The sequence below is a fragment of the Sylvia atricapilla genome, chromosome 3 (assembly GCF_009819655.1).
Source record: "Sylvia atricapilla isolate bSylAtr1 chromosome 3, bSylAtr1.pri, whole genome shotgun sequence".
NCBI lineage: Eukaryota > Metazoa > Chordata > Aves > Passeriformes > Sylviidae > Sylvia > Sylvia atricapilla.
In genome coordinates this window covers 102050665-102063377 of record NC_089142.1, presented here as the reverse complement: position 1 = coordinate 102063377, position 12713 = coordinate 102050665, and the positions used below count along the sequence as shown (strand labels likewise).

General features: G+C 49.2%; 1 protein-coding gene across 2 annotated transcripts; it reads right to left on the bottom strand.

Moving 5' to 3' along the window:
* Nucleotides 1-163: 163 nt before the first annotated feature.
* On the bottom strand, nt 164-11635 carry CHGB (chromogranin B). 2 transcript variants are annotated; one of them, XM_066316429.1, is made up of 5 exons: nt 11574-11635; nt 4900-4943; nt 3900-3993; nt 1535-3126; nt 164-538 (listed from the first exon to the last, which is right to left on the bottom strand). In XM_066316429.1, the coding sequence occupies exons 2-5, from the start codon at nt 4900-4902 to the stop codon at nt 455-457; spliced, it is 1773 nt and encodes a 590-aa protein (XP_066172526.1). In that variant the 5' UTR covers nt 4903-4943; nt 11574-11635; the 3' UTR covers nt 164-454. The 2 variants fall into 2 exon arrangements, with proteins under 2 accessions (XP_066172526.1, XP_066172525.1); XM_066316428.1 differs by lacking the exon at nt 11574-11635 and adding an exon at nt 8364-8454.
* Between the last annotated feature and the right edge of the window lie 1078 nt (nt 11636-12713).

Genomic DNA, 12713 nt, shown 5'->3' with positions numbered 1-12713 from the left:
TTTTCAAACGTGCCATAATCCTTGTAAAATGAGGATGGAAACAAGAAATAAATCATTATTGAGATGTCAGATTCCTTCTTCCCTCTCATGCAAATAAAAATGCACAGATGGGCTCCTTGGAACTTTTAAAACATTTAAGATTGCCACATGAACCAGAAGGAGGTTTGGTCCAAGATCAATGGTTTTTATTATTGCAAACTCAGACAAATATATTCCTGAAGAACACTAACACAATTATCTCCAAAAGCATATTAAAAATACCTGCCCACAGGAGAGGTTATGTTACTAAAACTCATGCCATTCAGGAGCATAACAGCAAATGAAAGACACTTTCAGCTGTGGAAATCACTACACGAGAGTGGACAGTGGATAGAATTTCCTGGGCTTGGGGCAAACAAGGATCCAGTGGCAGTGAATTTACCACAGAGCACAGGCATTGATTGCCAGCACACCTTCAGCCTCTCCTCAGGCTCCTGATCTTCTCTGCGATGTTCTGCAGCTCCAGATCCATGGTGGCCAAGTTTTCCAGCTGCTTTTCCTGTGAAAACACAGACGGCCTTTTACACATCGTTATTTATTAACACTGGCAAATGTTCTGTTCCACGGGAAGGAGAGAAAAGCCCATTTCTAAGGCAGGTTCTGCCCTGCCACTTCCCAGTCCCTGAGCAGAGCAGGTATGAACAGCTCATTCTTGGGAGCTTGGTGAAATTACCTGCTTTGGACTGAAATGAGGCTGAGGAAAGCATCAAAATTTTAATTCTAATTAATGAAGCCTGGCCTTTTTAGATCTAAAGCACCATTCCCCAGAGGTGGCCTCCTGGCCTGTCACTGCTGCAGGTGCTGTCCCCTGAGGTGCCACAGCCAGGGCACAGAGAGCAGAAGCTTTGTGCAGCCAGTTCTGTACCGTGATGACTTGTTAACACTAATTAACACCTGTGTTAATCAGTGCCCAGCCTGCACCTGCACAGACACAGTGACACACACAGGAGGATGTGGCTGATGGGAGCAGGCTCAGTTTTCCTGGATACTGGAGCAAGTCCAACAACAAAAAAAAGAGGATTCATTAGGTGTGAACTACGCACAGGAATCGGACTTAGAGGTGCAATGAGGGTTCTGCTCTGCAATTCCAGCTGGGATGGCCGTGGGCAGCTGATTTCCCTCTAAACCCCCAACTCACTTCTCAGCTCTGTTTTAAACAGCCCAGCTGGTGCTGTCAGTTCTGCTCCTGCTGCAACAGCACCTTGGTTTTGTTACTCTGCAGAGCCTCGAGGGCCCAAAGAGGAATAAAATTTTTCCCTCCCTGCCTTGCAGCAGACAGGAGCTGTGTCTTTATCCCACAAACCATGTCCTGCGGTAGGTCAGCAAACTCAAAGTTCCACTGTTCAAGAAACAAGTTTTTAAATCACTGACGATCCTCTCTCAAAATGTGACTTAATGTTGGTTGTGTTTTTCTAGGCAGAGTTTCCCAGCTGCCTTGGGAATGGATTTGAAGTGTTCTTCCCCCAACTTCTCCGAGAAGCTGCTGTGCACTTACCTCCTCTTCTGTCAGGGGCCTCTGCCTTGGGCTCCTTCTGTCATTCCCAGCCACGTGACGTTTCTTGAGGTCTTCTCCAGAGCTGTAGAGCTCTGGGAGCTCAGCTGACTTCTTCCTGTAGTTCAGGAGTTGTGCAAGCTGATCCATCTTCTTGTACTGCCTTTCCACATCATATCTGTTTGTCTTGCTGGGATTTCTCTTCTCGCTGCGTCTGTGCTTCAGAGCACTCTGGATTTGCTTCTCTGACCACCACTCATAGTCACTGTAGTCAGGGAAAAGGCTCTTCTCACCCAGGCCAGGCCTGCCTTCCTCCCTGCCCTCCAGGAGCTGCTCCCCTGCACTGTCCCTTTTGTCCAAGTGTTGACTTTTCCACCACAGCAGTGGGTAGAAAGGCCTGTAGGACGCTGCAGTTCTCTTCTCTTTCTCTGCAGGGACATGGCCTCTGTACTCTTCTCTGTCTGCAAATATCTCCTCATCATCATAATCCATCTGGCCACTGCTGTGATGCTTCTTTTGCACCTCCTCCTCCTCCAGGCTGTCCTCAGTGCTGTGGTGCCTCCTGGCCTGTCCCTTGTGGGAGCCTTCCCTTTCCTTGTTCCACAGGTGGGATTTCCCTCCCACACGGCGCTGCCTCTCCTTGCTGAGGTACCTGTCCAGCTCTTCCTCGTTTTCATGGAACATCCTCCCCTGAGGATGGGGAGACCCCTCGTGCTGTCTCCTCTCCTCACTGTGCTGATGCCTCTGCTCTTCCCTGCTCTCCTGGCTGTGCTGCCAGCTGTCCCTGTGCTCCTCACTGCCCTGCTCTGCAGGCCTCTCCTCCTCCTGCAGCTCCTCAGACCTCCCAGGAGAGCCTCCCTTCTCCTCAGACTCCTCCTGCTGCTTCTGCTGGTGCTTCCACTCCTCCCAGAGACTGGCCTGTCCTGGCTGTGAGCCCCTCTCACCACTGTGGCCCCTCTTCTCTTCACTGGAGTCCCCTGCTCGGTGCTTCCCATGAGAACCTTTGGCTTTGTAGGGCTCCTTTCTCTCCTCTCTTTCTTCACTCTCCTCAGACTCTTCCCGCTCCTGCTGGTGGGAGAAACCACGTTCCTGAGCCTCCTGCTGGTACTTCTCCCTCCTTTCCTCCTCTCCCTCTTCACCCTCCCCAGTTTCTTTGGAGGGGCTCTGCATTATTCCCTCCTCCAGCTGCCAGTGGCCCCTGGGGCTCTGCTTGCTCCCAGCACGGAACTCCTCCACACTCACACCCTCAGAGTGGGACTTCTTGGTGACAACAGCAGCCTCCACGTCCTCACAACACCTGCCCTCTTTGCTTTCCTCCTCCCTCCCTGTTTCCTGGTAGTGCTTTTTCTCTTCTGTGTGGAGTATCTCCTCCTGAGCAGGTGTGTGGTGTCCAGCCTCCTCTTCCTTGCTTTTACCTCCCTCACCAGCAAGTTTCTCCTCATCACCTCCTTCCAGGTAGTTCTTGGAGTCCCCTTCTGCCTGCCTTTGTTCTTGCTCCACGCTCCCAGCAGGGCGGTTTTGGGTCTCTGCTGCCTCTTTGGGATGCCTCACTTCAGGCTGTTGGTTTTCACTTCTCTCTCGGTCATTTTTATCACCTACAAGAGCAAAAGCAGCACCATGGAATAATCCAACCCTCCACTGAAGTGTTATTTCAAAGAGGTGACTGGCTTCCCAAAGTACCAAGGAAATCTGGACAGAATTGATTTCTTAATTCTGCTTTTAATATAATTAGTTTGCTACTATTTTGTATGCTTGCCTGGAAAAGGATTAACTACCTAATTAACTCCACTTAATTAGGCATTTTACAAGTTCCCCTGGAATTTCTGGAATAATTTTCCTTCTTTGGCTTTTTTTTTTTTTTGTGATCACATTTTTAGTATTGAATCAAGCCAGCTCTCATTCCCATTAAAATCAATGGGATATGGAGCTGTGTTCAGTTCTTTCTATGTCAGACCTGGCCCAACACAGAAGCTTGTTCCCAATAAAAAGACAACCCCAAAAACACCAGGGATGTGTTTGGGGTTTTTTTAGCAAATTTGGAAGTTTTTTTAAATTGACTGAAAAAACCCCCCACAAAACAAAGAAAGCTGATGCTTTGCAATAGTTCTTTTTCATCTTCTCGGGCCACCTAAAGAGTTTGTCAAGTCCTCTGAGACCCTCCAGATGGTTCAAGGGCAGAGGTACAAGGGTCAGCCAAGAATCCCAGACAATTCCCAGCTCAGGCTGTTTGTTCCCTGAGACAGAAGGAAACCTGAATTCTGGCACTGAAATGTGGATTCACCAATTTCACCCAGGCTGAAGTAACAGTCCACCAGAGAGAAACCATGCACCAAACTCCTCCCCCAAGGTCAGATAATTCTGTACTTACTCCTCCTCAGGATTTCTCTGCACTCAGGATTAATGGGGGGAGCATTTGGCTTGGACAGAGCGTTGGACAGAACCTCCACTATGCACCGGGTCACCTGCAGGAGACACAACAGCACAGAAAACCCTCAGGGCAAAGATGGAAACTTGGCTTCTGACCCAGCTGGCAGAAAAGCCTCTTTGAGACTGGAGTTCTGGCTACTGAATCTGTTTGAGATTAGAGTTCAGGCCACTACTAATGAATTTTGAGTAACCCTGTGCATTTGGGCTTTGCCCCTCACTCCTCTACCAGTAGGAAGAGATCCAATCTCTTTTTATCTCCCCTTTTGTTTGCAGAGGTAACGGGCTTCTTTTGTAGCTTCTTAAATATTCAATACCCTGCTCAGTGCAAAAGAGAGTCAAACAATATGTGGTAACACCCCCTAGGAAATAAACAGACACATTGAAAGGATGAGGATTATCCTGTGGGATCTGTCCAAAGGCAGTTTGGACTGCCAAGGCACTAAAACACCTCTCTGTTGTCTTTTTAACTTGTGTGTGCTCCATGTCCTGCCTGGTTTTCAGCACTGAACATTCAACTGGATTGTGTGGAAGCAAAGAAGGAGGATAGATTTAGGGGAGTCCCACAGTGTGCTCTAATTCTAAGCATCTCCTCAGAATAAGATGATTTTCAGGTGCTGAAGCTGTTGGTGAGAACAAGTGTTCCTCTCTGCTGGGGGTAGAGGAGCCTCAGGCTGACCGTCTGTGAGGAGACCATGAAACATTCATGGAGCCATTTGTCTTTTAACTCCTTTTGGTTATTACCAGGTGTTTGCTGATCTAAATGATCACAGTAACCAGTGCAGGGCCTCTGGGGTCAGGGTGAAGGGGCTGGGAGCAGCTGATGGCATTTATTTAATTACACACTTAGGAAAAAAAAATGAAGCCTTGTCCTGAGAGTTTAAAGCAATGGAGAACACATCAGTGATATTTTTCTGAGGTCGGTTTGACAAGCAGCTACTCACCATTTCTTCAGTGTGATCTTTTTCCACTGGAACCGTGCTGGCACCTGGAAGAAAACCCAATTATTAGAGACTCATTAATATAAGCATCACTGATAGGAGTCTTCAGTCAAATTGGTCTGGTGAGATAGCCCGAGTTTTGGGTTGGCAGTCAAGTAAACCAGGCAGATTCCACATGAAACCTTTCCTTATTTGGATGGAAAAGCCATGAGAAATCGAGAGAAGAGGCACGGTAACACTTGCAGCACTAAAATAAAACACACCGAGAATAAGCCCACCCACAAAAAATGCAACACCAAAGAAATTCCAAAATGGAACTTTACTTCAAATCAGGTCCTGACGTAGTTGCACCTGTTTGATGGCTAAAAATAGTAACTCAAACCCAACAAGCAAGGCCTGTTTGCACCCCAAGAATCTTCTGGCTTCCTGAAGAAGCTCTGGGTGCACCTCCTGCCAACAGCAGAGCATTCTTCAGGACTTCAAAGCAGCAATTTCTGCTGGAGAAATGGTGTCTCACTTGGAGGTGACTCCTGGAAGGATGCAGAGAGCCAGAAGGCACAGGAAAATTTCCATTCCCTGAGTGGTCCGTTATCATTCCAATAAATAAACCAAAGCCCCTCCAATCTCAGTGGAAAACTACTCTGGAAGGAAGCGGCACAAGCCATCCCTCTCTGTCCCTGCCCTGAGGACACGTGGGATAACTCACACCTCCTCCTTACACCTGTCCTCCTGTACCTGGGCCAAGGAATTTGCTTTTGGAAAGAAGCTGCTGCCAATAAAACCTCTGTGCTGCCTTATTCTGCCCTCCCTGCTGCAATGTCTCCAGCTGGTTAATGAGCTCGGCTGCTGTGTGTTATTAATAAACTGTGGCAATTCCCATCCACCTGGAGATTTGCAGGAGTGAGGTTAAACACCTGTGCCAGCCACAGGAGTGTGAGCCTGCTGAATCCTGGCTCTGCAGGCCTCCCACACGGGGCAGAATCACCCAAACACAGCTTGGGGTGCAGCTCTGAACTCCTTCCAGGGGTCAGGAGAGTCCTAAACACAGCCATGACCTCTCTGTGGCTGGGTCAGTGAGACACCTCCTGAAATGGATGAACACACAGCACATCATGCAGATAAAGGAGGTCAGTTTTACCTCTCACCATCAGGAGGATGAACACTGCCCCAAGGAAGGCAGGAGCAGGTAGCCCTGCACTATTTAAAGCAACACAACCTTTATTCTGTGTGCTGGCAGGGGAAGCAGACATCCCCTGGAGCACTGACTCAGAGTGCAATACAATAACAATACGATAATAACTGCTGATATTTCTGTGCTCTCCCCCAAACACAGATGTAGGAATGTGCTTCTGCAGCCCCCAGCCCTTCCCTGTGTCTGCAAGTGCCAGCAGAGAAGGGAACCCACACAAGGAGAGCACAGAAGGGATTCCCCTAAAATAGCACTGCTTCCCTCCCCCAGCATTCCCGGAGTGCCAGGAGCTGTGTGAGGGGAGCTGGTGCTGCACTGAGCCAACCCTCTCCGCAGCTCTGCTGTTCAGTGCCCACTGAGGCAGGCTCCGGCTTCCTTCACTCATTAAGCAGATAATTATCACTCTGCTCTGTGCACCGAGGAGCAGGATGGACACACGTGGGGGCAGGAGACAAAGCCCCTGCCACTAAAAACGAAGTGCTGTTCTTAAAAAGACATTCTCTCAATCCCACCGGTGCTGGGGATGCTGCTCCTACAGCAGGAGCCGATCCCAGTCTCCCCTCATATGAAAGCACAGGTATGAGCCCCTTCCCTGCCTCTTTTTGGGGAGGCTCCTCTGCTCCTCCAGCCCCTGAGCAAACATCTGAATTTGTCCTTTTAATGACGCAGCCACAGAGCATCTCCTGTGAGTGACGAGATAAAGCACAGAGCACACAAACTCCTGCACATCTTGTCTTACTCCAGGCCACCCCCTGAGTGCTGCCAGGGGCACAGGGAGACAAAGGCAGGTTGTACCCACTGCCTTTGCTGTCTCCTTCAAAAGGTTAACAGTGAAAAGGCAGCGTGAATAAAGAGGAAGCATCATAACAGCGTCAGGAGAACCAAATGGCATCGGACATGTGTCATATTAACCTGCCTAGAGAAACAGGATGAGCCTCCAATCCATGCCAGAGCCTGAAATACCACACTGAGGCAGCTGCTGGGGCAGGGCTGAGCCAGGCAGGCAGTGGGGAGCCAGCAATGCCCAATTTCAGCAGTGCCAGCCCACGTGGGGCCAGCAGGCAGCTGAAGGTGCTGGCCAACACGGCTGCCTCCCTGTCCAGGTGTGCCCAGGAGGGGAGAGCCACCACCCTGCAGGGACAGCAGGGCAGCCACCCTTTGGCTCACAGGGACACAGCAGAGGGGAGCACTGTGAGGTTCCAGAGCACCTCCAAAAACAAACCACAGCCCCATTAAATAAAGCTAAACCCTGGCTCTGCTTTACCCTCCTGAACCAAGTCTGCCCAGGCAGTTATGAGCAGATGATTTAATTTTGCCTAAGTGCTGAGAGTTGACGAACCTCACGAAAAAAAATATAATAAATGCAGGACAAATTCACACGGTTTTTGTTCACATCTCCAAGGTTAGAACAGATCTTCAGGTGGGTCCCTAATGAAATCCCCACATGGCTTTGTCTCATCAGTGCAGATGACTCAGTGCAGTGTCATTCCTCATCAAAATGTCACAGTGGCTTCCCAGGCAGGATCACTGAAATTTAGGCATATTGATTTGCAGGAGTACCAGAAAGTTCTTGAAGTTAACGTTTAACCAATTCAACACCTGAAAGCACGACGGCCACAAAGGATGTAAAGAAGTAGCTGATCTGTCTGATGGCATAAGCAGGAAAAAACCATTTGGTAATAAACCCCCATAGAACCTATGGTGTAAGTGTGATGAGCTTCTCTGTGTTGGGGGTCTTTCACCCCCGGATTCCACCCTCCCTCTTTGACTCCAACAAAGGCACTTGAAGGCACTCAACTTCCTCACAGTGTCAGGACAAGTCCCAGAAGTGTGGAGACTTCTAACAGACCTAAAGCCAAAACACTCAGCCCAGAACGACACCGACTCTGTCAAGCAATGATGTAAGTATGCATAAAACACCACAGAGCCAAGCCACCACCTCATCCCATTGTGTTTAAGCTTCACTTCACCGCGGGGTTTTAGTATTTAATGCCGCGTGCAAAAAAAAAAATTAATAAATCCCGTTAGTTAAGCCTGCAGAGGCGCTTGGCAGAAACCCAGCAGCACTCTCGGAAGGAGACGGCAGCGACAAGTCTTTGTGCGAAGATGCTGCACCAGGATAAAAATAAAGGCGGAGCAGCCGCGGAGCTCTCGCCCAGCGCCATCCCCGCGCCCCGGCCCCAGCGCCCCTTCCCGAGGGGTGACCCCGGAGCGAGCCCGTCCATCCCTCCAGCCCTCCGGGGCCGTTCCCAGAGGGATGTGCCCGCTCCCCGCTCACCTGCCAGGGCGGCCAGCAGGGCGAGCAGCGCCCGCGGCCCCATGCTCGGCTCGGTTCGGCTGGGCTGGGCTGCGCTCGGCGGCTCCGGCGCGGTTTAAAAGGGGAGCGGGGGCGGAGGAGACGGGCGGGGGGCCCCGGGGAGCTGCGTCACTGCGAGCCCATGGCTGTGCCGCCCCCGGCACCGGCCCCGGCCGCCCCCTCCCCTCCCCTCCGGAGCACGGCAACTTTCTTCCCTTCCTCGGCAACTACCGCAGCCCTTCCGAGAGCCCCGCGCCTCAGAGAAGGGGCAAAGCGCGGCTTCCCTGCCTCTTTCTGCAGCTCAGAGGATGCGGTGTCATCCTTGTCATCCTTTCCCACCGTCAGAGGATGCCTAAGGGAGGAGGCGAGGTAGCCCCGTCCCTTCTAAACAGCTTCCACAAGGAATCACCGCGGCGCTTCCACCTTCCTTTCCCACCAAAGGCTCTCCAGGTGCTGCTGCTGCAGCCTTTTCTTCCTGGAAGGCTTTTGTCCCTTCCTCTTCTCTCACAGCATCCTCGCACCCCCTGTCCAGGACACCCGGACCCAGAGAACGAGAAATCCCAGTGCTCATGTCACCTGGGGAGGGAATGACACTCAGTATTCCCCGAGAGTTCTACCAGGGCAGTCTTTGCCCCCAGCATCCATCTCCACAGGCAAAGCTCTTATTTACTGTGATGATGCTCTGGGGAGCCGGAGGAAGCGCACACAGATCAAGTTTTACATCGTTTCCTTCAACAGCCCCCGCTGTCCCAATTAGCCCTTAGTGGAATTAAAAAGCTCAAATGACAAGTTAAAACGAGGTCTCCATAGAGGAAGTCTGAACGTTCCACCGTGTTCCCTTCGGAGCCAGGCAAAGAGCAGAGCTCCTTTTGGTTTTCATTAACCCGCAGAGGACCATCTCCCATTTTACATGTATTTTCAGTTTTGTCTTTTGTCTGTCCTCAGAGGCAAGCAGATGGCCCTCTAATTGCCAGTGCTCCTGGAGGACAATGCACCCATACATCACGTTGGCAGTTCCCTCTGTTCTCATCCTGTGTGCCATTCTATTGTCCATTAACAATGGCAGCCTGCTGCAACCACGCAGCCCCTAAAGACAGAAAACAGGACACAGGCACAGCGTTCCAATCAAACTCACCACCGGTGCACAAGGGAAGCAGGAATTCCAGGTCCATTTTAAGCCTGTTTCAGGAGACACCAGGAGAAAAAGCCAGGCACCTTATTCACACTACATTCAGTTCACAATTTTTGCAAAAGAACAGAACCTGGCCACCGTGGAAAACAAACCATCTGCAGCATCTCCCAATCTCCCCTCCTGCTTGCTGGGCCTGTACTGCCCCATGCCAGCCCCATCTCCACGGGTACATGTTTCTTTGGAAGTGCCCAGCCTTGGCTTTGGGAAGCCAAGAGCATGTTTCAAAAGACTGTCAAACTTCCCTGCCTCCAAGGCCCCCCTGTGTGAATGAGGACTCAGCCTGGCCTCAGCCTCTTCAGCTACTCAGGAGACATTCAAGGGAAACATTTGCCTTTTATGTGTTCTTTGCTCCCGCGGGTCCATAATTTGCATGTTTTGCCATCAGTTACAGCAGGGTGTACCTGGGAGCACCTTCACACCTTCAGATTCCATCAGGTTCGAGGTTACAAAGATTTACAAGTGCTGCAGGAGGTCCCTGACAGGAGCAGGGACAGAACTGTTGGAGTGTATCCAACTCTGTCTTCAGGGTAGCATTCCACACCAGGATCCCACAGATTTTTCTGCCACCACTGGAAAACCAGAGCAGCCAAGCATTGCCAGCAGTTAATTAAGTCAGCCTCGATTTTCAGAGCAGTGTCACTTCACCTGGGCTTTTCCAGGCAGGTATCAGCTGGGGTGAGTTTCTCTGCAGATCAGGAGAGAGCTGTGACTGCACTGAATCAGGATTACTGCAGTAAGTGACACATTTCATTTGATCAGCTGTGAGTGGCACGCCCCAACCTCCTTTCTCAGCTGTGTCAGGACTCTGACTGCAGTGACATCCTCCCAGTGTTGTGGCAATCTATTGCTCTATGAATAAACACTATTTATCCTGGGGGATTCTCTCAAATACAAATGCTGAAAAAAACCACACATTTGCTTGTGCTAGAAGCTGGAACTTCAAAGGATGACAAGCAAATTTCTGTGCCTGAGTTCCTTCTAAATTGAGAGGAGATTGCATAAGGAATATGAGGATTGCTCTTCTAATTAGATGTGCTAGTGGGGATTATCTTCATTCTTGGATGCCAATTAGTTTTCATGGCACGAAAATACAGCCCATTTCAGAAACAAACTCATCTCTTTCATTCAGGAGGCGTGAAGAAGATGGGTCCGGAGAAAGAGAATTCACCTAGAGGCCACCATCCATCCAGTTCCACTAAACCAAAATCCTTTCAGAAACCTTGCCCACATACAGTGCTCAATGCAACATAAGGGATGATGGAGCTGCACAGCTGATCCATTTTTGGGTCATCCTTGCACAAAAATGAAACATGACTGGAATATGACACCTGTGGCTTTAGCACGTGGTACCAATGGGTGACTTATGTAGCATGGGCAAATCTCTTTTTATTTCTTTTCTGTATTTATATGGCACCTCACACTGTAGGTGTGACTGACACTTCATGCCATATGCCCTAGCTGCTACAAACTGAGTTCTAGTCTTTAGTTAAAGTCAAAAGACTTTCATCATTAAAAAATCCAATGATTTTACATTTTGCTTAAGAACCTTAAAAGTTCAGTCCAATTCTTCTTGAATTGTCTTTCTTAGTCTTCATTTTTAAAAAAGCAGATTTTCTTCACTTGTAAACCTCCTCTCTTCCCTGCAGGATCCTTCTAGCTCCTGTTTTTCAGTGATGTATCTATTCCACAGAAATGAGGTCAAATATTATATGAAAACTGAAAAGAGGTTTAAAATAAGCCTACAAGGCATGTCACATAACTGTTAAGAGATATGAAAAATACATGCACAGACTCTGCTGTGGTCCTCTGGAAGAAAGCCCAGTGCGACCTGATACAAATCCTCAGGGCTTCTGGATACACTCACAGGCTACAGAAGGACAGAAAAGAAACCACCAAACCCAAAACAAAGCCAACCCAAAACAGAGGTGAGAGAACACAACCATTTCTCCAACATTCCAGGTTTTCTGTGGAACATTTTCCCATTTGCTCACACTACCTACCTCTCTTCTTCCCCAGACATCCTTCTCTCAGTTTGTCAGCTCAGATGGCAGAAAACTTGATCAGGCTGCAGTAGAAAAAGAAGTTTAAAATAAGAAGTAAGTAAATAAATATATAGCATACTTTGGGGCCTAGGGTACAAAAGTCAGCATGAGGTACCACTTCCTAGGTCCTTCCCCAGGAGCAACTCCCTGCCATTGCCTGCTCCAGGCAGTAAATGCAACTTCAGCTCCTGCAATTCCACTGGTAAATGTGTCCATGAGAAAGATGACACCAATGGGAAACAACGGGCACCTCTTCTCCTAGAAGGGAAACTTGGATTTTACCTAATAATGTGGGCACCACTGGGATTTTTAGTCTAAGACTTCATTTTTTTCTGCGCTGTCACTTCTCACCTGGTTGTCTGTCAGAAAATGATCTGCTGGACCCCAAGTCAAAACTGATCACTGTAGATAACTGGTCATGAAGCTCAAAAGCAGCTTTTGGACCTTGGGCAGGGGCACATGAAGCCCTGACACAATTCCTCACGGCTTTACAGATTTGGCTATGACTAAACTTTCTCCCAGCCTCAGCTATCACCAAATTGCCTTGCTGACAACAGAAACAACAGAAACAACAGAACAACATTGTTGTTGCTGACAACAGCAGAACATCCACAGCCCCGGGCACCCCAACACCCTCCTGACCAGAGCCGGAGTCCTGGACAATGGACAGTGCCCAAAAGCTGCCAACACATCTCTCTGGGCTGCCCTTTGGGGGATTAGCATCCCTCAGGACTGGAGTTCCCTGTTGCTTTTTATCTTCTTTTTGGCCAGAGTTGGGATTAAATGCTCGAGAGACGGTGTTTGTGTTAGGACTCAGATGTTTATTAATTCTTATTTATGTTACAGTCTTACAGGCTGTGAGTTCTGAGTTCTAGCTAACAAAGTAAAAAGGCCCCCATCTCTTTCTTTACAAGGGCTTTTAAGGATGAATTGTCCAATTATGAAATGACACCGAAATTATTTTTACTTTTAACCCAAGAACCAACCACCCCTGGCCCACAATGTGGATTTTTCTACCCAATTACAAAACACCACCCAGAGCCATGGAGAAGAAGGTGAAAAAGGAGGACTCAGCCTCTGCCCTAAAACCTCCACCTT